General features: G+C 31.0%; 1 protein-coding gene across 6 annotated transcripts in view; it reads left to right on the top strand.

The window, feature by feature from the left end:
- The window catches only part of LOC118188776 (AMP deaminase 2-like), an 87838-nt gene extending 62557 nt beyond the window's left edge, over positions 1-25281 (top strand). For all 6 annotated transcript variants that reach the window (XM_085812200.1, XM_085812198.1, XM_085812197.1 and 3 more), the window contains 4 exons: positions 975-1095; positions 8600-8773; positions 11818-11928; positions 16712-25281. In XM_085812200.1, coding sequence (XP_085668326.1) covers positions 975-1095; positions 8600-8773; positions 11818-11928; positions 16712-16903 — 598 coding nt within the window. In that variant the 3' untranslated portion in view covers positions 16904-25281. The remainder of the gene's footprint in view (positions 1-974; positions 1096-8599; positions 8774-11817; positions 11929-16711) is intronic.
- Positions 25282-25747: the final 466 nt, after the last annotated feature.

Genomic DNA, 25747 nt, shown 5'->3' with positions numbered 1-25747 from the left:
TCTCAAAGCACGACTTAGCATGTATGTTAGATTTATATATAGCATTGTTCTAACATAGATATTTTGACACAAAAGTGGTCTTTTTCGGAAATAACATACCAATTTTTTCTCTATTTTGATTCTATGACTCAAATGGGACCAAATTGCCAAGTTTTGTAAAAGTCGCAAGAGTAGTTTTTGGAAAATTAGCTGTCAAAATTTTAGCTCCTCCATGTTAATTTAATTGAATTCTGTATTTATTTATTAATATCTCATTTTTATTAAACTTATTTGATTCTTCCTTTCACATTTTGAAATTTAGGTTCAATCCAAAATAAATTTCCCCCATTTTTTGATTTATATTTAAATTAGGTATTTTAAAATAATTTTTATAAATTTTTCAAAAAAAATTTTGAATCATATGTGAATCATATGGAGGCTCATGAAGAGTAAGGTTTTGGTTTGAGTTAGAAAGTTTTCAGTTCTCAGAGTTTAGGTTTCCGATTATCTATCAGGATTAAGCAAACTTCATGACATAGATTAATCTAAAAATGTTATTATTTTTAGAATGAAGAAGGGATTTAAAAGTATTCCATTACTATTAATTGAATACCTTTAATAGTAATTATTATTAATTTATTATTTGAAAGACAAATATTTTATATTTTACATGTATATATATAAATTACAGCCAATGTACTTAATAAGTTATATTTTACTTATTTCATCCAAGAATTTTTTTTTTGTCTGCTTAATATATCTTTATTATATAATAATCGTTCCCTTATATAGGTTTTGGTGTCATCTGATTTTGAAATATTAAACCTGGATGTAATAATTTTATATTTAAAATAAAACTCATTTGTTGTATCTTTTTTTTTTATTATTATCTCTGCACAATTATATTATTTTCTGAGATTGTGAATGATTTTAATTTACCAGGTGTAAAAGAAAGTATACTAAAATGTATCTCAATGTATGCATATAAATTATAGGCTTAGGGGACTGAATACATTTGTCCTTCGGCCTCATTGCGGTGAAGCTGGTCCTATCCAACATTTAATCACAGGTTATCTTCTTAGTGAGAACATTTCGCATGGCTTGTTACTGAGGAAGGTATTAAAACTTTTAATGTATTTTTTCACTTTTTAGTGTATTAATTAATGTTCAATGAATTGGGAGTGCTTGCTGAATATTTGATAGAGGATTTATATGTAAAATATAAGAAACATGATTGCCTTGCTCTATATGCGAACAAGCAATCTCAGGATCTTCCCCCTAGACCAGTACTTTCGAGAACATTCGAGCCTATTACATAACCGATCCTATAAATAGAGAACTCGCGCCATTTTGCGAGTGAGATCGCTTTCTGCCTCTACTGCTGTTAGGATCAGTGCTGCTTCTCTCATCTGCCTTCCTTTGTCAGAATACTATGATGCAGTGAATTTAATCTTATTTAGTAAAGAATGATAATATGCCTTTTGAATTGAATAAAGATGTGGAATCAAAACAATTAACTTCTTTTGTGTTAGCATTTCTGCCAAGCTTCATTCATGTGCCTGACTGCCAAAATATTACATATATATATAATATGAATATATGATAGGAGGGAGTCTGGAAATTAATTAATGTTGCTTTTTGCTAATTAAAACTTTTTTTTATGCAATCATATTAGGGAAACTGATCAAAAATTAGTTGTTGCATTATTGGTGATCACAAATTGACCTAGTTGATGCATTCATAGTCATTGCGATACGTCTGTGGCGTGTGCATAGTCCTGGTTTCTGATTGTATATTTTGTGTAAATAGTTCTTAAAAGAATTATCAACGAAGACAGCCAAATGTTAAGCACAGACTTGTTTTCCTACTAGAATGTAATGGAAAAGTTATCGACCGCGTGTTGCCTGTAGCTTGACTTCACTGCCAGCTTACAGTGATCGCAAGAAAACTACTTTCACAGGTTATAACAGAATGAAGAACTATTGGGTTTGGAAAGTAATTTTTAGACCAAAGGGACTTTATCCCTGAAGGACTATTGTTTTCGTTTCGCGATTTTGCGTTGAAAACTTTAAAAGGCTGTATCACTTTTCAAATCTTTGCCGTCAAATACTGTCACCCTATATTATATTTGAAGAAATTAAATAATGCAGAATCTGCATTAATGTATATATGTATGTTTCTCACATTGTGATAAACAACGGTACCTAAAGCTATCCAATTTTGAATGACGTCATCCTACTGCAAATATGGGCATCTGAAAGCCCAAATTTTGAATTTGTTTTATTATCGTTTTTATATTTTGTAAAACTTTAACGAATTTTTGATTAACAAACACAAGGATTTCAAAGTGAGCGATGGCAACACTGTGCAGGGTGAAAAAAAACCTTTTTATTTCCAGCGGGTGGAACTGTATATCGTAAATTCTAAAGGTATGCTCATTTTAAAATTATTTTGCGACATTTTATTTGTAAATTTTAAAATTATTTTGAACTGAATTTTATGGTTTAAGTGCAAAGAGTAAAATTTGATAAATAAAGGTAACACACGAAACGTTAAAAAAAAAAAGCCCCCTTAGACGTAATTTAAAATCCGAAACCTTTCAGATTTTAATTTTTTATAATAATTTTTTTAATGCAAAGGAAAGAAGATTTTCTTATGGTGAATAAATATTTTATTGAATTATATGTTGTTCATTCTGGTCCAATACCTTTTTGCCATCTTTTTGGTAGTAGCATGATTCCATGCCTATAATTTTTTTTTCTTTGCTGGCAAAAAATTGAACCATGTGATTTTTGACTTCCTCATTTGAAGTAAAGATTTTACTATCTAAAAAATATTGTAGAGAACGGAACAAATAATAATCAGAAGATTTTGGATCTGAAAAATATGGTTGGTGTGTGTGGCAGTATATACAAACCGAGCTTTAAAAGCTTTTGGCGAGTTACCAAACTTGGATGAGGTCGCGCATTACCTTAGTGGAACACTACACCTTTTCTATTGATCAATTCTGTCCGTTTCTGCTTAAGTAATTCATTCAGTTTGTCTAGCTGATGACAGTACACTTCAGAGTTGATCTTTGTGCTGTCCAATTGAAGCTAACAAAAAAAGATTCCTTTGATTCCTTTTTACCTTCCATCAAACAAGTAGCATCATCTTTTTTGATGAATGTCAGCTTTCGAAGTGCTTTGGGCCGGTTCATCTTTTTTGCTCCATGATGTCTTAAGCTTAACATTGTTCATTGTTGCAGATAACCCACTTCTCATCCCAGTGATGATATGCTTCAAAAATGGATAATTTTCTTGACGTTTGAGAAGCCAATCATAAACGTCAATACGATGGCATAAATTTCTTTCTGCGAGAACATGAGAAACACATAATTCAAGCTTTGAGATTAAACCTATGCATTTCAAATGATAATGAATGGTCGAATTAGATAAATTTAATCTCTTCGCGATCTCACCAGTTTGTCATTCGCCGGTTTGCATCAGTTAATGCCTTTACTGTGTCTTCATAAGTGTTCTGTCAATAAATCTCCATACACATCAAATATTTTTTTTTCTTGCTTGAGTAGCATTTTTATCTTTTCAATAGTAAAAGAGTAAAATATGCCGAAAATGCTGCTTTTCACTTTCCATATTTGGAAGGGCATGAACCAAAAACTACTGCTTAGACTCAATTGAACTTTTAACGAAGCCTTGTTATATATTAGCTGTTAAAATATATAATGATTATATGACTAAAGTGTAAAGTTGGCTGTAAAAAAATACAATTAAGCCCTCTGTTGGGGGGGGGAATTACTTTTCGAACAACCCAACGTTTGAAAACAGGAATGCTAAAATGTAGAATTTAGGTTTGTAAAATTTTAAAGATAGAATAAAGTTTAAATTGAGTTTTTTTTAAGGAGATTAATATTAGAATTAAATAGAAAACGGAGGTTAATGAATAAAATTTGAAAGTAAAAGAAAATTTGGAATTATTTTGAAAAACAGTAAATAAGCTGGGATGAAAGTAGATAAATATAAGGCTTTAAAAGGAGAATTAAGAGCTGAAAATTCATTAAGAGAGAGCTGCAATGTAATTGTGTAAAATTTTACTTTTATTTAGCCCAGTTATCTTATAATTTTTGCTTTTCTATATTTCCCACTTATGTCACCACCAGAATGCATATTAGTTTAATATAGATATATAAGCTTCTGGTTGTGAGATTTTTTAGAGAGGTTTTAGAGCAAAAGCTGGCTGTTGTATTAATTCATATTTTCTATTGTTGCCATTTAGGTTGCCATTCGAATTAAGGTTGCGCAAACAATTTAGCCTTGAAGTTAGAACTTCAAGGCTAAATTGTTTGTGCAACTTCTGCTAATCACAGCTTAATTTGTTCAGGTACTTTGTAGAGTCATTAGGATATTTTTAGACGAGATGAAAAATATGCAGCCGCCTTCGCCAGGAATCGAACCACGAACTTCTGGAATACTGGCCCAGCGTGCAGAACCACTATGCCATGAAGGACGCTAGGAAGATGGGAGAAATACCGTATATACTCCCCTTTTTAAAGGGCGACTGGTGCTTTTAGGGGACCCAATAGCCAAATCCTGGGTGTGGAAATTCCTCATCCATGATCCTTTTTAGTTCGGGCGCCACTGTAGAGACATTAGGGTTTTTTTTTTTTGGAAGCAAGAGAATTGAAAAATTAGCAACCGCCTTCGTCGGGAATCGAACCACAGACCTCTGGAATATCGGACCAGCATTCAGAACCACTGCACCACAAAGGACGCTAGGAAGGCGGGAGAAATACCTTATAACTTTTCAATTTCTGAGGTAAATTTTAATTTTAGCCGGAGCCCACGGCATTTCTTTTATGTAAGTGAAACACATTTTATCAAACAAATTTTATTTTTAAAATAAATATGCCTTAAAAATCGATTATAACTTCTGAAGCCATGCCTTTGTCTGGAGAACAAACACTTTAACAGAGATTAAGACTTTTAAGGAAAGAGAAGTCCCCATCATCACATTAAAGGATTATTCTCCTTGTAGTGCAATGAATTGAGAGTAGGTAAAATATTTTATTTCTAAAAGTACTAAAAGTGATTATCTTGGTTATGCAGGTCCAGCACTGATTACCTCTCACTGCAGAGTTCTTGCAGATTTGAACTAGGCAACCAAATGCTGAGGATAAAAATTGTAGCTTGTGTACATTTTACGTAGAGGCTTTGTCCCTGAGGGACTATTTTCATTTTGCGATTTTGCGTCGAATCACTCTGAATGTCCGTTTCACTTTTCAAACTATTGCCACCAAATAAGAGCCCTGCATTATAGTTGAAGAAATTCAATAAGGAAGAATCTGCGTAAATGCATGTGTGTTTCTCACGGTATGATAAAACAAAGGTACCTAGAGATATCCAATTTTGAATGACGTAATCGTTCTGCGAATGTGGGCATCTGGAAGCCCAAATTTGAAATTTGGAATTAGTTTTATTATTGGTTTCATATTTTGTAAAACTTTAACGAATTTTTGATTAACAAACTCAAGGATTTCAAAGCGAGCCATGGCGACGTTGTACAGAAAAAACATTTTTATCACCAGCGCGCAAGACTCTGTATCGGAAATTCTAAAGATATCCTCAATTTAAAACTGTTTTGCGATAATTTTATGGTTTAAGTGTGAGGAACGTGATTTTTAATAAATAAAGGTAACGGATAAAATGTTAAAAAAAAAAAAATGCCTCTTTGGACCTGATTTAAAATCTGAAACCTTTCAGATTTTCTTTTTATTTTATTTTTACCCCTTCTTCCTGACAGCCTGCTATAGAGCTGCAGCACTTCTGATTTTATTTTAAAAATTAAGCCTTGCTGCTAGTCTGTAGTTTCTCTAGTCACTAACACATCATCTGGAGTGAGCCAAGGTTTAGGCTAAACAACTTAATTTTGCAAGTTATTGGAATTCTCTTCTTGCTAACTTATTTCAGTTTGTGTAGCGATCAGTTTGACAAGTAATTTTATGTAACATTTTACTTTAGTTATGATTACTTTTAGTTAGTAGTTAAATGAATCAAAAAGTAATTTGGCAGCCTATTATGATTAGCTTTACACTACAAAATCACACAAATCACTTTGTGTGATATGGTAGTTTAAAGCAAATAGTGTAACTGTATAAGAGTGCCCAGAACATTATTGGACATCACACATTCAGAGGTTTCTGCATTGTGGTTTAGACTAGAATTTAAAAGGGATATCACATCTATCTACATATTGGCTACAGTCATGTGCAGTTTGATGTTAATCAAAGCGTTAGTAGTTAAATGAATCAAAAAGTAATTTGGCAGCCTATTATGATTAGCTTTAAACTACAAAATCACACAAATCACTTTGTGTGATATGGTAGTTTAGAGCAAATAGTGTAACTGTATAAGAGTGCCCAGAACATTATTGGACATCACACATTCAGAGGTTTCTGCATTGTGGTTTAGACTAGAATTTAAAAGGGATATCACATCTATCTACATATTGGCTACAGTCTTGTGCAGTTTGATGTTAATCAAAGCTTTGCTTTTCCATTTTTGTTGTTCTTCTAAGGTATTTCTCCTGCCTTCTTAGCATGCCTTCGTAGTGTGGTGGTCTGCACGCTGGGCGCGTATTCCAGAGGTCCGTGTTTTGATTGCCACGGAAGGCGTTGCTCATTTTTCATTTTCCTCGCTTCGAAATAGTCTTATGTTTCTACAGTGGCGCCCGAACTAAAAGGGTAGTGGATGATGATATATTCCCCCTTTTAGAGGACGATTGGTGTTTTAGGGGACATGATCGCCAAATTAAGTACTTTTAAGGACCATTAATGAAAAAATTAAGGACCTATGAGCAAATGGGAACTGAATAAAAAAAATTCAATTAATATTATCCATGCCTTAATTTCACTTTTGTAATACCATCCTAAAAATGAAACAGATCCCTAAGTAGTATGCATTATTAATAAACATGAATTAATTAACATAATTATTAATAGGTTTGAATAAAATAAACTTCATGCAATTTATCAAGTAGCATTAAATTTTTTTAACTTATAATAGTTGACATATTTGAAACAAGATAAGTGACATTTACATTTTACTAACCGTTAGCTTTATGTTGATTTTTTTATGTCTCATTTTGTCACATACTTGGTCAGTCTAGAGGTTTAGTAAATAGCAGGTAGATTTTTATGTCAAACGGCATAGGTTGAAATGAGAAGTAAGATCATAATCAGCATGATTCTTAACAAAAGACTGAATGTTGTCACCACTGCTGCTTGTCTAGAGAGAGACCTGCTGATTAGAGCAAAACTGAAAGGACTGACCTAGGCATGGTTTACAAGTGTTGAAAGTTATTCAGGCTCTGTTTGATGCCATTAGTGTCGTAGCTTCATGTAGAGTTCCAGGGATTGTAACCCAGTTGATATACTTTAAGGTTCCAATAAGCCATGAAAGCACCAGAGGGGGAATATATAAGGTATGTCTCCCGCCTTCTTAGCATGCCTTCATAGTGTGGTGCTCTGCACTCTGGGCGCGTATTTCAGAGGTCCGTGGTTCGATTCCCGGCGAAGGCGTTGCTCATTTTTCATCTTTCCTGCTTTGAAATAGCCTAATGTCTCTACAATATTACCATCATGTGCTCGATTTATATATAAGCCAAAGTGCTTAAAGTCTCTTAGATAGTTATCACTTATTGTAAAATTAAACTACAAAATCACACAAATAATATTATCCATGCCTTAATTTCACTTTTGTAATACCATCCTAAAAATGAAACAGATCCCTAAGTAGTATGCATTATTAATAAACATGAATTAATTAAAGCTTATTACTAAAATCTTCATAAAACAGAATATTGAGAATCTTTGTTATCTTTTATTACATTAAAAAATATCATGTATAATCTAAGAAAAAGGAGGAAAGGTTGCTTTTGAACTTAGTTATAAAATATCATTTTCAGCATCTCGTTTATTAATGAAAAATATGAACATACATTTTGGACATCCATGATGTTGATTTTTTTTTAAAGAATGCAATGATTAAAAATGTTATTACTGAGCTATTACAAATGCTCTTATTTAAAATGGAATTTTTAGTTAAAAAACTAAAAATAGGCCTTACATAATTCTTTTTTGTATTGTGTGTGATACTGTTAATTAATGAAAACTGGAAAATTGCTATATTAATGTATTACAGTTTGACTTTAAATCTTTAAAACAAAATAACATATTAAAGATTTCGTTTATGTAAACTTATATAACAGAAGGAAAGAGAGATGAATATGATTACACTTCTATCTATCTATGCTTAGTGCGCATTTAGGGATTACAGTAGTTGTTCAGATAAACTTGCCCTAAAAGTGCAATTAAGAAAATGTGAATGGGAATAAAAATACAGCTCTATAAAGAAAATGAAATATGAATATATATTTAAATACAATGATGGTAACGATAAACAAGAATTACCTTTGCTTTTCAAAACTCTGTCAAATTTGAATATGATTTAAGCATATTTTTTTTAATGTAATTTTCGTTTTTACGTAAATTAATGTTTTTAATCATTTTACCTTTGGAAATTTTTTTATCTCTACTAATGATTATATTAATTATGTTTTTCAGGTGCCTGTCTTGCAATATTTGTATTATCTTGCGCAGATAGGCATTGCAATGTCACCTTTGAGTAATAATTCTTTATTTCTGAATTATCATCGAAATCCTCTCCCAGAATATCTAAGTCGAGGTTTGGTTGTTTCTCTGTCAACAGATGATCCTTTACAGTTTCACTTTACTAAGGTAGGTTATTTGTAGTTTTGTCTGATGCCGATTAAACCTTTAGCTGACCATAATTTAAGGCTTTTATTGTTGGTCAGATGTATTTAAACATTTTCTAAAAAGAACAGATAAAAATTTCCTATGCCACTTAAAAAGGGGGAGGCAAATATGTAATTTCACTTGGGGGGAGCTTTTTTGTAGTAAATTTAAAAAACTTATTTCTATAGTCATACATTTCTGACTTAAGTTTTTAATAATGTTATATTTGATTTCCTTGATCTGCTATATTATCTTAAGCCCACTGTAAATCATATTTTTTGATGCAGTTACAGTGACATGTTGGTATGCGTTTCAATCCTGTTGTTTGCATGTGAAAATTTTTGGTCGGTATATGATATTTGAAGTGCAACTCAAGTTTGATAAGTTATAATTGAGTGCTCTATCCTGGTTCACCTTTTTGGAGACAATACTACAACTGTCTATGAGTATCAGTAGGCCTGTGTCTACAGTACAAAGTCTTTAATATGGACGTCTGTAATCCGGATCTAAAAGCTTCAAACTTTCTACGCATGCGTAACCGCATTATGCGTTTATGCATGCGCATATACGTTTACGCATGTGCATAATACATTTATGCATACGATTTTACTGTATAACAGACGATATAAGCTAGGCTAAAATTATCTAATTATCTACTTCAGTTAATGTTGCAGATTGCGTTATTCCTTAATCTTCTAATTGGATCCGGCTTATTATTTTTTGCAGACTGTTAGAGCACTTTTATAAAAAGTAAGCTTGAACTTTCGGTTATGTCAAAAAGAGTTTCCGATTCTGGAGCTGCCAAAAGATTTACAAAGTGAAAGCATGTTTCAATGTACTGCTTCCGATAGTGAAGAAAGTGACAGAGAGGTTATTGAAAACGAAAAAATTTCAATTGACAAGTTAGTCGGTATTCTCGACACAGCAATTACAGGGCTTGAACAGTGGAAGTAAACAAAATATTATGTCTGTTTATAGAATTAAAGAGAAAGTATTAGCACAAAAATATGAAGCAGCTTAAACAACTTACATTGAAAGAAATGTTTAATAAAGTAAACAAATAAATATTAAGCTTTTTTTTTTTTTTTTGTAAATTTTGATACCTTTTAGATCATAATTGCTCTTTTTTTCATAAATTACGGTTTCATATTTTTAATTTTATAATTTCTGCATGCCATCTTACCAGATTTAAATTGATGATCTATAATCCGGAAAAAACCCTAATCCGGAATCGCCGAAGTCCCGACGAGTCCAGATTAAAGACTTTGTACTGTACTGTTCAGCAAACAACCAAGTTATAACTATGAATTTTCATGTGATTTTGTATTTTCTCATGTAAATATTTTTGTAAATCTTTTAATCTCTTGAGGAGCAGTGTGCAGAGAACGAAACGCAGTCACTGGATTGACTGACCCACCCTTGAAATAGAACATCGGCACTTTAGCAGTTAAGCATAGTTTTACAAAAAAATTCATATAAAATCAGCATTTTAATATAATGACCTCAATTTTTGAAGAAAAGATATTTATTTAATATACTAATTCTTAATATGTATTAATGTAAAAAATATCACATTAATAGAAATAAGTGAAATATGCAAAATGCTAAAATTGTAATATACTCATGAAAACAAAATTACAAATACAAAATTTAAAAGAAAATTAAGCAACAATTATCGGAGGTAATAAAATTCCATTGGGAAAGCTGATGTCTGGCTCCTTCTGTAATAATTAATTTACCAAGAATTTAATTAACCGTTTTAGTTAACCAAGAATGCCTAAGTTAATTTTTAAAAGAAATATGAAAAAGGACAACTGGTCTGAGTTTTTCCATCACGGAAGTTTGGCAACATTACGCCTGCTATAGTCAGCTAGATGAGTGTGTGCTAAAAGAATGTGGGAGATGCTATAGTCAACTCCCACATTCTTTTAGCAAAAAAAGCAAATAACATAAATGAAAACCTTGAGCTGGATGCATTTCCCCATATTCTAATAATGAAAAAAGCAAACAACAAAAATGCCTGTGTTCCTTTAACTGTGATTCCACCAATAAGTCTGTCAAAACCAGATGCACAGAACAGAAACTGATGCCCACACATGAATGTCAAAAGCCATATTATTCAACCGATGTGGAAACAGTTACCATTTAGCATCATTTAATGGCATATAAAAATTCAAATAAATCGTTCCATTTTCAAGTTACGCATACGTGAAGCTGGGCTGAAAAGATTGGTCAGAGCATTTCGTGTAGAAGAGACGCTAGGCTGATAAGTCACATTGCTGCATCGTGCCTACATGACATTGGACATGAACGGGGTTAAGCAATAAAGATAATGGGTAGTATCACCATGGTGCTGGGGGGAACAAAGATTGTTAACAAATATGAAGATGACATGTGTATCCAGAACTTAGCTATTGCATATCGTATGATGAGAATGACAGTGTCTTTCAATTATGAAAAACAGACTCTATTGAATAAGCTAACTTTGCAAAATCGATTACCAAACAAAGCTTTGGTCTGGATCAATACTGCCTTGGATAACAGAATTGGATTTCGATTTGAATAACAGAGAAGCTTTAACAACATTATATACAATATTTCATTCATGTCAAGTATATATTTCACACTCTGAATTTGTATTTTAGTGTTGAAGAGTGTTGTAATAACAACAATAGGATTTTTTTATTAATTATTTTCCCTGTATTTCTTCTTGGAAAAATTGTTTGGTGTATGTCCTGTGTGGTATAATTCCAAGGATCTGGAATAGAATAATGGCATACACCAAGGTATTTGTGTAAAAGAATTTGAAATGATTTTATGCCAACAAAAGCAGACTATAAAACAATAATGGCTTTCACTTATAATAGATCAGTAATCACAGTATACTAATGAGCTAATTTATATTATGGTTGTTTTACAAATAACAATGTACATTTTTTTATAAATTCAAAGGAAAATAATTGCAATAATTGATTTGTATACAAATTTCCATTGGTGTGCTATTAATCCTGTATTTTCATTTTAAGGAGCCACTCATTGAGGAATACAGTATTGCAGCTCAAGTACTCAAGCTTAGCAGTTGCGATATGTGTGAATTAACTCGTAACAGTGTATTAATGAGTGGTTTCCCAGATAAGGTAACTATGTTTCTTTACATTTGTGTAAAACAATAATTTATTTTATAAAGAAAACACACATTCATAGAAATACTAAATTCTTATTGAAAAATGAGAGGGCTGCAGCCGAAGCAAAATTTTTATGTTCTATGTACCCCCGAAAAACAAATGTATGAAAACATTTCAGAATGAATGAAATTAGTTTGTTCTTTCCAAGCAACAACCAATTTGTAAATAATTTTTTTATTGCCGAACCAGGGAATAAATAATTTTGACACTTCAGGTTAACACGTATGACGTCATGATTTAAATTGAATGTAATATAACAACATTTTCTCAATATTAATAAAAGAATTAACATGGTGAATCAACGTTAATAATATATCATGTCACTTATACTTACCTGAAACAAAAAAAGTTGCCAACAGCAGCTGTTCCTTTAAAATGCTAACATTAATGAACAATGTTCGACATACAGTAACGTCACGTGCAATCGCGTGCTTTCTTCAACGTCAGACTATGACCTTGTATGATAATATGTTTTATGTTTGGCAATGTTATTTTTATTTCATATTTCAGAAAATTTACAAATTTTTTATTAGCAAACTCGATTAACTGCTCAAAACTTTTCTAAATAAAGCATTTTTATCTCCAATGCACGAGACTGTTGCCACTCAGAGAAATGTTTGCGAAAGTTAGTGTTTTCAAAGTTTTTAATTAATATCTCGGCTGATTAAAGTCGTACGAAAGTGGGAACTGCCAAGAAATGGCTTCCCACGAATTTTTCAAATTGGGAATATTATATTTAATGTTTAGCAATGCTATTTTTATTTCATATTTTGTAAAATTTAGAAAATTTTTATTAATAAACTCTATTACTTGAAAGCGAGCAGTGGTAACACTTCTAAAAATAAAGAAGATTTTTATCTCCAACATGTGAGATTGTTGCCACTTGGAAAAATGAGTGCAAAAATTAGTGTTTTAAATAATGTCTCCACTAATTCATACAAAGATGAGAATGGTCGAAATGGCCTCCCACATAATTTTGGAATCCGGGGCTATCTCTCTCAAAATTCAAGTCCATGCCAATCCGGAGGAGATAATACCACAAATAAACAGATGCACACAGATTTTTAATAGCATAAATGTTTAAAAATAGCAGCATAAAAGTTTGTATATTTACTCTTTGTTATGACTTGCCAAATGTGCTATATGCACATATACAACAGAGAGTCACTGAATTTTGAGCTTAGTGACTTAAAAAAAAAAAAAAAAAAAAAAAAAAGGTTATAAGACTGTATTTCAGAGGGTTATCAAGCCTACCAGTTGTTAAGAAGTTTACTGAATGGTTTGTCTAAATTTGTGTAATGTAGTGTAATTGATAGTAGCTGATCCCAGACTTTTAAGAGTATGCTTATTGATTGGCACTTTAGTGATTTTCACCATATGTAACCTGAATACAGATTAGCTCCTCAAAGATATCTCTCCTGAGTAATTTCATCTGCTTTGCCATACATAAATAAACCTAATAACAAAACCACATAGGCATTAGTTACTTAAGTAACCAGAATTGCAATTCGATAAAAGGAGCGATATCCAAAATTATAGCTATCAATAAAAAAAAAGTAAAATAAGTTTAATTTAAGAAACTAGGAAGAGAAATGGAAATTGTCGAACTGTGCTGAACGCTCCAAAAGCATTTCAGCATAATAGAGGAAGATAGCATTTGAGATGATTTTAAAAGGAATAATTTTTTAGAGCTTCATAAATTAAATGTAAAATTATTTTAATCTGCACATTTTTGGACCAAAGAATTGCATGGGTTAGAGAATTTTGTGGGTTACAGATGATGTTTCTCTGACTTTTCATTTACATAATCCCCTTTCTAATTTGTCTGCTATGTTTGGATTATTGCATACTAGCAGCTTCGCTGCCAGCCTTCATCTGGCTTTTAAATGTACCGGAAACATGGCTGAAGGAAACACCAAACGTTAAATTTAAAAACTGCGTAGAATTTTACTCTGCAGAACAACTTCATAAGAAAAAAGTTATTATGTATAACAAAATTACAATGAAATAAGCAATATCCCTTAGTACAAATATTAATTATCCTAATAAATAAATTAATCAATTTCCCTTTGCAAAATCTTAAGAACTCAAATGGTATAAAGGAGGTTAAGAAATCTGTTTCCTAAAAAAATCACTCAAATTTTTTCAATATCTTAAAAACAGTGAAATGAGCAATAAATAGCATAAAAGAATGCATGCAAAAAACAGAAAATTCTCAAAAGCAAAGTGTAATGAATGATATTTTATCTTATATTTTCAAGAGAAAAATTTACAATGAAATAAGCTATATCCCTTAATACAAATATTAATTACCCTAATAAAAAATTAACCAACTATCTGTTGAAGAAAAAAAATCATGCAAAACTTTTCAATATCTTTCAAACTGTGAAATTAGCAAAAAATAACATGAAAGCAACTCAAAAAACATAAAATTCCGCACAGAATTTTACTCTACAGGACAACTTTATCAAAAAAAAATCAATAAAAATGTATTATATATATATATATAAATGGCAATGAAATATGCCAATCTCTTAAAAACAGTGACATAAGAAATACGATGAAAAATTGTTGCCAAACCCATATTTCTAAAAGAATGAAACTATTCAAAATGATGCAATTTCATTAAAAATCTATGAACAACAATAAGACAGGAAAATTATTGCCAAAATCACATTTTTAAAGATGTGAGATGTGAGAAGTGTACTCGGAAGTTTCATTTAAAAAAATTTTTAAAAATACAAAATATTATCATTTTTCCAAAATTCTTTTTGTAAAAGCAGTTGCAAGTATAAAAGTTTAACGTGTCCAAAAATCAAAGAAAAATAAATTGTACATTTTTAAAAATAAACTTGTTTAGAAAAAATCCTGTTGAAAAGGTGTTAAGCTCCCTTTGTTAAATAAATTCGTATTGAATCGATTTATTGAAACACGAAATTTATTTTAAGTTTGTAAAAAAGCTAAGTACCTATTTTAAGTTTGTAAAAAAGCTAAGTACCTACGTTTCATGATGATGTGAAAATGGAATGTGTAGAGTAAAATCTCACTTTCCTATAGCCCATTATGTCTCAAAATGACGAGATTTCGTCACAAAACATAAAATTTAAAAAAATTCTAAATCGAATTTCGAAAAAATCGCTTCAAGGTGCACTGGCTCTTGTCTAGAATCACCTATGCACCAAATTTCGTAGCCATGGGTCTATTAGCTTACGCGCAGCACGAACGAAAGACACACATACAGACTCTTTCTATTATTATATGTAGAGATAAGTAACTAAAACAAACCTGTTTATTAAGAATTCTTTAATTCAAAACCATATATATTCAAAACTAATTTTAAATGATAGTGGATTATCTACTGAGTATGGATTTTTCTAAAATGAAAACTTTTAGGAATTCACGACACCTTCAGTATGTTACATTAATAGCAACAATAATAAAAGGTGTAATATTGCAAGTAAAAAAAAAAAAAAAAAAAGAGTTAAGTAACTTCATTGATAAAAGAAGTTAACTTTTTCAATCAAAATATATTATTAGTATAGTGTACTTGTATCAAAATTTTATTTGCACATTTGTATTCTGTTTCCAGACTTGTTATGAAACTGAAACCGGTCATTATTAATGCCTGTGTTAAAACTATGCAGTGTTGCTGAGAGCACAAGAATTTTGCCTCGATTTTCGTAAACTTTGTTTTTCCTCGCAGAATAGTCATTTACTTTTGTTTTCCACTGTAGAAAATGTTTACATATAAAGATATATATGTATGTATATATATATATAAAGAAGCCATTATTATATGAATGAAATAAAAAAAAATTTGATTGCAGCTGTTCATAGGATCTTGTTCTTCAGGAGCAAAATCATTTTTGCAAACATTTATGTTATCAGCTTGCTAAGGTTCTTCAAGGAAATTCTATGATAATTTCAATCTCTGGTGAAATTAATAAATAAATTTCTGATAATAAGTTCCATGTTAAAACAGTTATAATTTGACAATTATATAAATTGTTTATTTTTATTTACAATAATTTGAAATATTATTTTTTAAAAAACTACATTTCTTCTTGTCAAATGACGTATTTAATCACAGTGTATCTGCAAAATGTGAGGATGCAAATTATCTGCTAGTTATGGGAAAACTATTGTTGTTACAAAGTATATAAGGAAGTCTTGAAAGTACTCCTAAGTTTGTGGCATTCTTTTCCCCCTTCATGTTTTAATAGTTTCTTTTTTATTCTGTTTTTAGTTTTCATAATTTTGTATCAGTTATTTTAAGATTACATCTTCCCCTTCCTAAGAATGTTTTTTACCATGTTTCTGTCAAGAAATCCTCTCATCCATTTTCATGATGTTTATTCAAGTCCATTCCATTTGATAGCAGTATTATTCAACCTACAATTTACAAGTTAGAATAATTTGTACTTATAATTGGAAAACTATATAGCTTATTTTTATCTTAACAACTTTCATACTGAGCACAAGACCATGCAAGTTTATAATTGCAGTAGAATATTAAAATCTCAAATATTATGAAACCCCATGATTTCTATTGAATACTGGCTGATAGAAAGTACAGAACCTTTTTTCTTTGCATTTTTTCATTCTAAAAAAATTTCCTTGTGTTAAATATTACTGAAACTTAATCCAAGAAAAGTAGTTAAGATTTTTAGTTTTAATTGTGACATTTTTAATTTACAGTATACTAATTTTACCAAAATCAAATTTTTACCAACAGTGGAAACGATACTGGTTAGGTCCAAATTACATGAAAGAAGGTGTTGCTGGAAATGACATTAGTCGGACCAATGTGCCTGACATCAGAGTGTCTTATCGATATGAAACTCTTGTGGAAGAATTGTCTACTATATCATATTCAACATTACTTCAGTCTCAGGGTACTCAATTTGTTTCTACCAACAAAACTTAAAATGTTTATATTTTTTAATATATAAAAGTAAGTAAAATGTAAAATATCTTATGATGGGAGATATTTTAGGTTCCGTGTATTTGTAGTCATTGTATAATGATTTTAAAGTTCATTCTTAGATGAACTGAAAATTATATAGAATATTTTTATCTTATGTGTATAATTTTCATATTTTATTTAAAAAGTAAATTTTGTATTTATGGCATTGGACTGTTATTTACTGTTGTATTTTTAATATAGAACTTTTCTCATGAGATTAATTTTAAAAATCATTAATGTTACTTAAAGTGTGGTGACTTAAAAATAATATATATTTCTATATTTATATTGCTTAAGATATTTCTATTTAAATAAGAAATATATTCGTGTTAAATTTTTGCTTATACAGTTTAATTGGATCAAATTTATATGTTATAGCCAAAAGAATAACAAGTGATACGTACTGTGATACAGTTTGTTTGTAAATCATATATTTATAGAATTGTTGAAATTATGAAATGATGAATTATAAATATCTCTGTTTTAACTACATAAGCTTAAAAATCATGAATTTATATTTTATGTTTTTTTTTTTAAAAATGTACTTGAATTCTTAATGCTGGTTGTCCTAAATGCATAATATATTTCTTTTAGGCAATAAATATATTATATAGAGAGAAAATTAATCTGATTATATTCAAATTAGTTTGTGGTAATAATGTTGTCTCTCGGTGTTGTATTTTATACTCTAATTTTTAGCTCATTTAATTTAAACTGAGTGTAAATCTGTGATGTTTCTTATACCTTGTGCAGTATTATAAGTAAGCTATACAATTTTTTACTGCAAACTGAATGTTATAGATGATATGTTCAGTGTATGAGATCTGTATGAGACAATGAGTGTGTCAGTGAAGGACTATTTACATTGTATAACATGTCAGTGCCATTCAAAAGTTTCCAACCTGTAATCTGAAGGATCACACCTTTACTTTACCTTTGAATTATTTTAGGTAGGGAATATTAACTTTACAAAAAAAAACTATCCTTTTTTAGAAGATGCTGGAAATTTGTACCATATTCTTCAGTGTACAAATCCACATGATAACATACATTTTTTTTCACTTCTTTCTAAATATTGGTCATTGAAAGTTGATGCTGTTCCACAGATCTTTCTATTTCTAAATAGAGAAAAGCTCTTTTCATGCTGCTTTTTTATGCACTGAGAGTCCTCTCCTCCTTCCACTCACTATGAGTTCACCAGCAGCTGGGTAGTAAAGTCGTTGAACACTGGTAGTTCGGTCCGAGGCTCGAATCCCACGAACGGGCTGCCTGCATGATCATTTTTGTGGTTTTCCCTATGTGTAATGTTTATACGAGCCAGTTTCCCTTCGAAAGTCCTCCACGAAGGTATTCTCCCCCTTAGGCAGGCAGCATTCAAGGCTTTGCCGTAATCACATTAACCAAACCAAACCATACTCTCACTATATTTGGTTTTCCATTTTATAAAGCACTTGAGTACTTTACCAAAGTTCAAACACCTTTTGAAACAACAGTACTCTTTTCTGCTTTTAGAAAAATATTTATAAAGAGAATTTGGTGTCTTCTGAATTGCACTGTATTATATAATTTTATAACAGTTTGTCCAAAATGGTTTGAAAATGACATTTTATAACATTTTATAAATATTAAATTAGAAAATATATATGAATAAAGACTCTAAGTATTAAAATGTTGATTGCTTCCGTGTAAAGTAAAATTAAGTTTTCCATTAATTTTGATGTTTCTAGAGCTTAGCAAAGTAATTTACTACATATAGTGCATTCAAAATCAGAACTGTATATTTTATATACAGTACAAAGTCCGAAATCCAGATATCCTTTATCCTGAATGATCTAAAATCCGGACCTCAAAACCACCAACAACGTTTTTCTGGTAGGCTTTACACATGCACATTTGATTCCCCCCCCCTCCGTGCATAATGAAACATCTGGAGAGTTCTGATTCTTAATTTTACTTTGACACTAAATTAAATATCTTCTTATTGAAGAAACAATCATTTTAGCATAAATTTGTACGATCAATAGTTTGACTCTGTTGCTGCATATCTGCTTGGCACCCATCTCAAACCGAAACATTCCACATAGATACATCGTTGATCTGACGCCAACCTGGCAAATCATTATTTTTATTATACTTTCCTTTGATCACCACATGTTTATCAAAACAAGACAACTTGATTAATGGCTCATGTAGCGATGCCTAGACAATTTTTTATGTTAGTAATTGAATAATAAAGGAGTGTGGTAACCTTTTATGGCTACATTACGCTTGGCGATAATTACAGATTTAAGTTAAATGCGCTAAAAAATGTTGATGAGGAAAAATTTACCAAAAGTTTCTTTCCATATGGTAAAAATATATTTTGTTGATGATACTCATAGACCCAAAGATTACATTTAGGACTATTTGAATTAAGAATAACTGATTTGTTTTTCACATAAATCCAGAACCAGCACCAGGGCTCGTATGGCCGCGCCGAGTAACAGAATTTAGGACCCACAGAGACCGCATCAGGAGGTAAGATATCTAACGCCAGCCCTAAAAAAGGCTTAAGTATATGAGGGAATTTATTAATTCAGAACTCTGATAAGCCTTAAGGATGTGCAAGAAATAGACATACGTATAATAAATAACTAATACAATTCAGGCTTAATTGTCTCAGTGCGCGATAGAAGCAAGATAAAATGTAACGGAACAACTTGTTGTTAGTCGCCAAGCTCATGATGCATAGCCAAGTATGTATAGTGAAGGATAGCTAATTTTAAAGATTTTCGGATATCGCAAAACAAAGGTGAAATTTATGTAAATGATTTTGTAAAGAAATTTAGAGAAGCGGTAATAAATGAAGATGATATAAAAGAAGTTTTTCATTGTAAAGACAGTGTTTCTCGATCATCAATCAATTAATGAATGATGAAATCTGTAGTATGGTTCTAGATCAGAAATACCGCTGCGATAGTGAAGAAACTGACAGAAAAGTTCCTGAAGACGAGAAAATTTCGATTGACAAGTTAGTCGGAATTCTCGAAACAGCAGCTACAGGACTTCAACAATGTAACTAAACAAGAGATTATGTCTGTCTACAAAATTAAAGAGAAAGTATTAGAACAAAAAACGAAGCAACTTAAACAACATACATTGAAAGAAATGTTTAATAAGGTAAACAAATAAATATTGAGCCTTTTTTGTAAATTTTGATACCCTTTCGATTATAAATACTTCATTTTTTCATAAAGCGCGATTTCATATTTTTAATTTTATATTTCTACATGCTATCTTACTAGATTTAAACTGATTATCTAATATCCGGAAAAATCCCAAATCCAGAATCGCCGAAGTCCCGACGAGTCCCGATTTCGGACTTTATACTGTATTACTAAATTCATTGTATTGAATCTGTATTTTGATGTTTGATTTATTATATTATTGTTAATGTATGTGCATCAGATGTTAATAAAAATTTCCCATTTATGCATGTTTTAGGCTAGGAAAACATTAGTAGAACTGGAAAAAAAGTTTCCCCCATTAAAATTAGAAATGCTGACTTGCTGTAAAATGTTTTTACTTCAATGACAATTTCTTGTAATGTAAAAGAAAATTCATACATATATGGGATTATCAGAAAAGAATCACCTGACTACAAAATTTAATATTTCCTATAATTACAAACAGGAAATTATAAATAGATTAACTTAAGAGCTCAAAAATGAATTGCAGCCTATAAAAAAAATATTTTAATTTAATCCCAGTTGCTTCACAACTTTCTGGTCTTAGCTAAATGCTTAACCTCACAGTAATCGTAAATAATTCTGTCTTCCTGTATTTCAAATACTTTGTTTTTAAGGATGTATTAATTTAGTACTTAAAATAGACAGTTAAATGCCAATTACAAAGAATACCGTGATCGAAGAAATTTTGATCGAAATGGGTAGTTTGAAATGTATAACAAATTGTGAGAGAAAATCTATTTTTCTTTACTAGTGGTTCCCAGAGTGGTTCCTACGACCTCCAGGAATACTTTTGATCACTGAGGGATCTGTAGCAAATTTAGATTAATTTGGGGGGGGTTGCAGATAATAATAGGTGATCCATGAATGGTTTAATGTAAAATAAAATAATTGTGATTCATTTTCGTTATTATGAAAGTTAAAATAAATTGGAAGCAATTTTTATATCCTGAGAAAATTAAAAAAATTGTGCCCTTTTGTTAAAGATAGCAATATGAGGAGTGAGAAAAAAAAAATGCAGACAATATAGTGTTAAGTATTTATGGCTTTGTTCCATTGCCATGATATAGTACCCTACCGACATACCTTCTATTCAATAAAACTCTGTCAAATGAATTAATGAAAGCTGAAGGACAAAAGCTCATAGCAACAAAATATGTATATATTTAACACTTTTTAAAACAGTCAGTGAAAAATATTTGAAAACTCCATTATTAAAATATGAGCAAGATGATGATGGATTAGTGTTTCTTGTAACATTTCTTTACTGATTGTAAAATCGGAAAGCCATACACCATTGGTGAAGAACTTATTCTACAAACTGTAAATGAAGTAATACGTACCATATTGCATGAACCAGCTTTCAATATTCTAGGGCTGCTATCAATGGAGGCATTCATTGGCTATCAAGGAGAATGTGGCACCGGTAGTGGATACTGTGTTCTACTTGGAAACCAGATCTTAAAGACCTGGGAAAGAAAGCTTAAGCACCACAACTCAGTTTTTCAGGCTGAACTGATTGCATTAAAAGCTGCACTTGTCTACGCACTGGAAAATAACTATTCCAGTATATATTCAGACTCAGCCTCTAGCCTCCAGGCAATCCAAGGCACGTGTAGTAAAAATCCACTCGTCAGGACCATACAAAAGCTCTTACTAAGAACACCTAAATACTATAGGCCTAAACTCCAGTGGGTACCTGCCCACACTGGAATGCTGGGTAATGAAATTGAAGATGCAATAGCCAAAAGAGCAGCAACTGACCCCCACGTTCGCACACTTGACGTGCCTTTCCCAGGTTCGTTTTTAAAAGCTAAGCTTGAGAGAGAATTACTCAAACATTGGCAACATCTGTGGGAGACAGAGACCACCGGCAGAAGAGTTTACGGATTTTTTCCAAAAGTCTGCCGGCTTCTAAAATCTGGCTCATCTCACTTCACTTAGTATTTAACAAGACATGGTCCCTTCATGACCACCTGCATCGCTTCAGACGACGCAAAAACGAGCATTGCTCATGTGGGATGATAGGAGATCCGGACCACTATCTGTTCGCTTGCAGAGAAACTGCCAAATATCATCTTAGGCTACCAGTAGCAAACCACATCCTTGGATGGGCCGAAGCTACTTCAAAACATTGCAGTGCATTGAAACGCATATGCGATTGCATAAATATTGCATGCAAAATCTCAGACAGGCTGGAGTAATTCTCAGCTACCATACTCGTCACCAGTACAGCCCCTGTATGCTCTGTACCTGTAGTGAACTTAATTTTATCTTAAGTTAGCTTATTCGGCTTTTCTTATTCCCTGTATATATTTATCTCCTTGATATATAAACCTTGAATTATGTATTTTGCCTTATTTTATGTATTGTTTCCACTATTTTGCCTTTTTTTTTAATTTTATGTATTATTTCACTTTCTAGTATTTTACTTCTTATTACTTTTAGTATTTGTAACCACCTATCCATAACTCTGTAAATATGTAACTGAAATTGTTCTTCTCACCTGCAATGCAACCTTCTTCCATCACTGCACTATCGTCTTCCTCCAGCATTTGTTTGCACTGCCCCCAGCAGTCGTCTTGAGCGCAATATGTATTTATAAGTGTGTTATTTTGATCAAGTTATTTCCGTCAGCGGTGCTACCTGGCCGATATGCTAACTACCCAGTGGAACGGCTGCCTCGCTGTCGGTGGAAAGAAAGAAAGAAAGGACTGCTATCACAGATCCATTTGTTTCGGGCAAACAAGTGTTTCGAAGAGTTTTATTACCTGTTTTACCGTATAAGAAAGATGCGTTTTTTTTTTCCTTCCTTTTCCAAAAGTGTAAAGTGTTCATTTCCAACAACCAATCAGCTTTCAGTGTTGACCCCCTTCCATCATCAACCATCATATATATATAACTGTAAACTAGTTTCTTCTGAAGATGATATCTCCAAAATGATCCATGGCAATAGGCTTTTTATATCACATGACAGAACGGATAAATTGCACTAAGAAATGTTTTGAATGTGTGATACGATCGATTGGAAGTTGGACTCTTTTGCAAGTAGACCCATAAACTTAGATGAATCCATACAAATACAGGAGCAATTTATTGAATTATCCATAAGTATGGAGCTGAAACCAATGTTTAAACAAGGATAACAAATTCTGGTTACAAAAGTAGATACAAATTTGATGTCCTGCGTTATGAGTCATTGTAGCAAAGATATCGATTGCTTTCCCATAACTTCCTATCTAGTAGAACTTGGATTTGATACAGTTTTGAGCTTCATTACGGGAAAGAGAAACCGACTGAAAAGTCCTGCTTGTTGAGGCATGCAAATGTTACAAACTTTTTTTTTTTTTTTTTTTTTTGTTTGTTTTCATTGTTGGTAACTAGCCATTACTAAGACCGGAAGCAGTGGTTATTTTATTATGGAAGCATGTAGTAGGTGGGCCACAATTACCTCCAATGAAGGGACAGACAATTTACATCCATGTTTTCTCCAGGATTCGAACCCTGGCCTTTCAGTATTGCAGTCAGAGTCACCCACATGGATTTGAATTTCCCACAGTTTCCCACATGGATTGCAATGTTTGACTTTTTGTTACAAATGTAGAGCCAGCTATAGATATATATGTAATCTGATATCATCCCATCAGGGTCACCCATCTTCATTGGGAAAAATAATATTTTTTATTTTTGTCTTTTTAAATAAAAGTTATAAATAAATAAATTCTAATTTAAATATCAAAATCTTGTATTTATATTTTATTTCATGTCACCATTTATCTCTCAAGTCATTAAAATTAAATTTTGTAATTTTCTATCATGCAGTTACATAGAGTTATTTCACGTGGAGGTTCGTGGTTAGGTTTCTACTATAAGAAGGGGTCCATGAGCATAGCAAACCAATCAGGGAACCACCTGACCATACCATTGGCAGTATAGGGTTTAGTTATATGTTCAGCAGTATGAGATTTGAAAAAGTCTTAAGCCAAAAGTAATTTCCGTATCAGAGTGACCTATTAAGGATTTAAACATAATAAATTTTTTAACTCTAGTTTGTGTTGTTCTCAAGAGTACAAAACAAAAGTATTAAGAAGAAAAGAATTATTATCATAAATATAAGTAGATGTAAGATGATGTTTTATATCTGTTTATCTGCCTTATTTATAAAAAATATTTCATTTTAAAATAAGCCTTGTATATTTTGAAATGTTATTACGTATAAAATTGTAGTTTTCATGGAATTATTTTTTTTTAATATATGTTGATAATAAGGCATATGTTTATGTGTTTTCGATTGTAATACATGTAAAAAAAAATCAGAATTGATTTGCCATTAAAATGCTATTGGAAGAATTTAAAGTAAACTTGAACAATTATATATAGCTCTGTTATGTAAATGAAATAATTTGAGAAATACAGGTATTAGATTAAAATAAGGCTTGCAATTATGTGTTTCTTGATTGTAATGTGCATAATATAAATTAGGATTGATTTGCATTCTCATTAATCTGTTAAAATGTTTTTAGAAAAGTGTAAATAAATTTCAACTATAATATATAGCTGTTTTATGTAAATAAAATAATTTGAGAAGTATTGGAATTACAGCATAAAATTTAAAAGTTAGAGATGCTGTCATAATAAGTTAAAAATTAACTGATTACTTAAAAATTTAAATGTATTTATATTCTTCATAAAAAGTTAACGAGGAAGATAGTTAATCGTTCTTTTCCTCCAGGATTTGTTAGATATGTTGAGTAGTGATGAACATGATTAATTTTGTTTGAAATATTAGAATTTGAAATGAAAATTTGTTTGTAGTTCTAATGTTTTTTATATGAAGTCTATTATATTATTATATCTCTTTAAATGTAACGATCTTTTTTTATTGTTTTTTCTGACACTTGTATAACATCAGAAAGGAAAACTTTTGCATTTGCCTAGACAGTTACTTGAAAATAATATTTGAATTGTGATATATTTTTTCATTCTCTTTATATACCTCAAAAAGTGCTCATTGTTCCATTAAACAGATTTCGTGTCTTGGCAAAAGTATTGTTGTTTGAGGGAATTTGCTAGTGATTCAGTGAAATAAATGCATAGTTATTGCTTGAATAATCAAGTCTTTTCTTTATTAAGTAAGCACATATGATAATTTACTATACAAAATATCATCTCATGCCCCCTCTATCATTTGATATTGCTATTTTAATAACTTTTAAATACAGTGGAATTCCCATAATCGATATATTTGGGGACCAAGGGCTCTATGAATTAGAGAATTTTGTTATGGATTCTGTTTTCTAGAGTTTTATTAATATGTTTCTGATTTTTACAGTATAATTGAGATTGTTTGAACACTCATGCACAAATAACTGCCGAGAGATGTTCATCCCTTAAATGTTACTTAATCAAGAATGATTGAATACAAAACTGTCATATTTTAATACACACATATAAAAATATACGTAAAGAAGAAAGGAAGTTTGAAACTTAGTAACAGTCATAAAAAACACTTGCAGTTTCCTATCAAAATTCCAGAAATATTCTGTAATATAAGTTATAAAGTAAATTTTAAATTATT

Source organism: Stegodyphus dumicola, chromosome 2, assembly GCF_044657685.1.
Source record: "Stegodyphus dumicola isolate Sdum_Otavi_A_Nest chromosome 2, ASM4465768v1".
Classification (NCBI taxonomy): Eukaryota; Metazoa; Arthropoda; class Arachnida; order Araneae; family Eresidae; genus Stegodyphus; species Stegodyphus dumicola.
The sequence above is the reverse complement of the archived record's forward strand: the minus strand, read 5'-3'. Positions and strand labels throughout refer to the sequence as shown.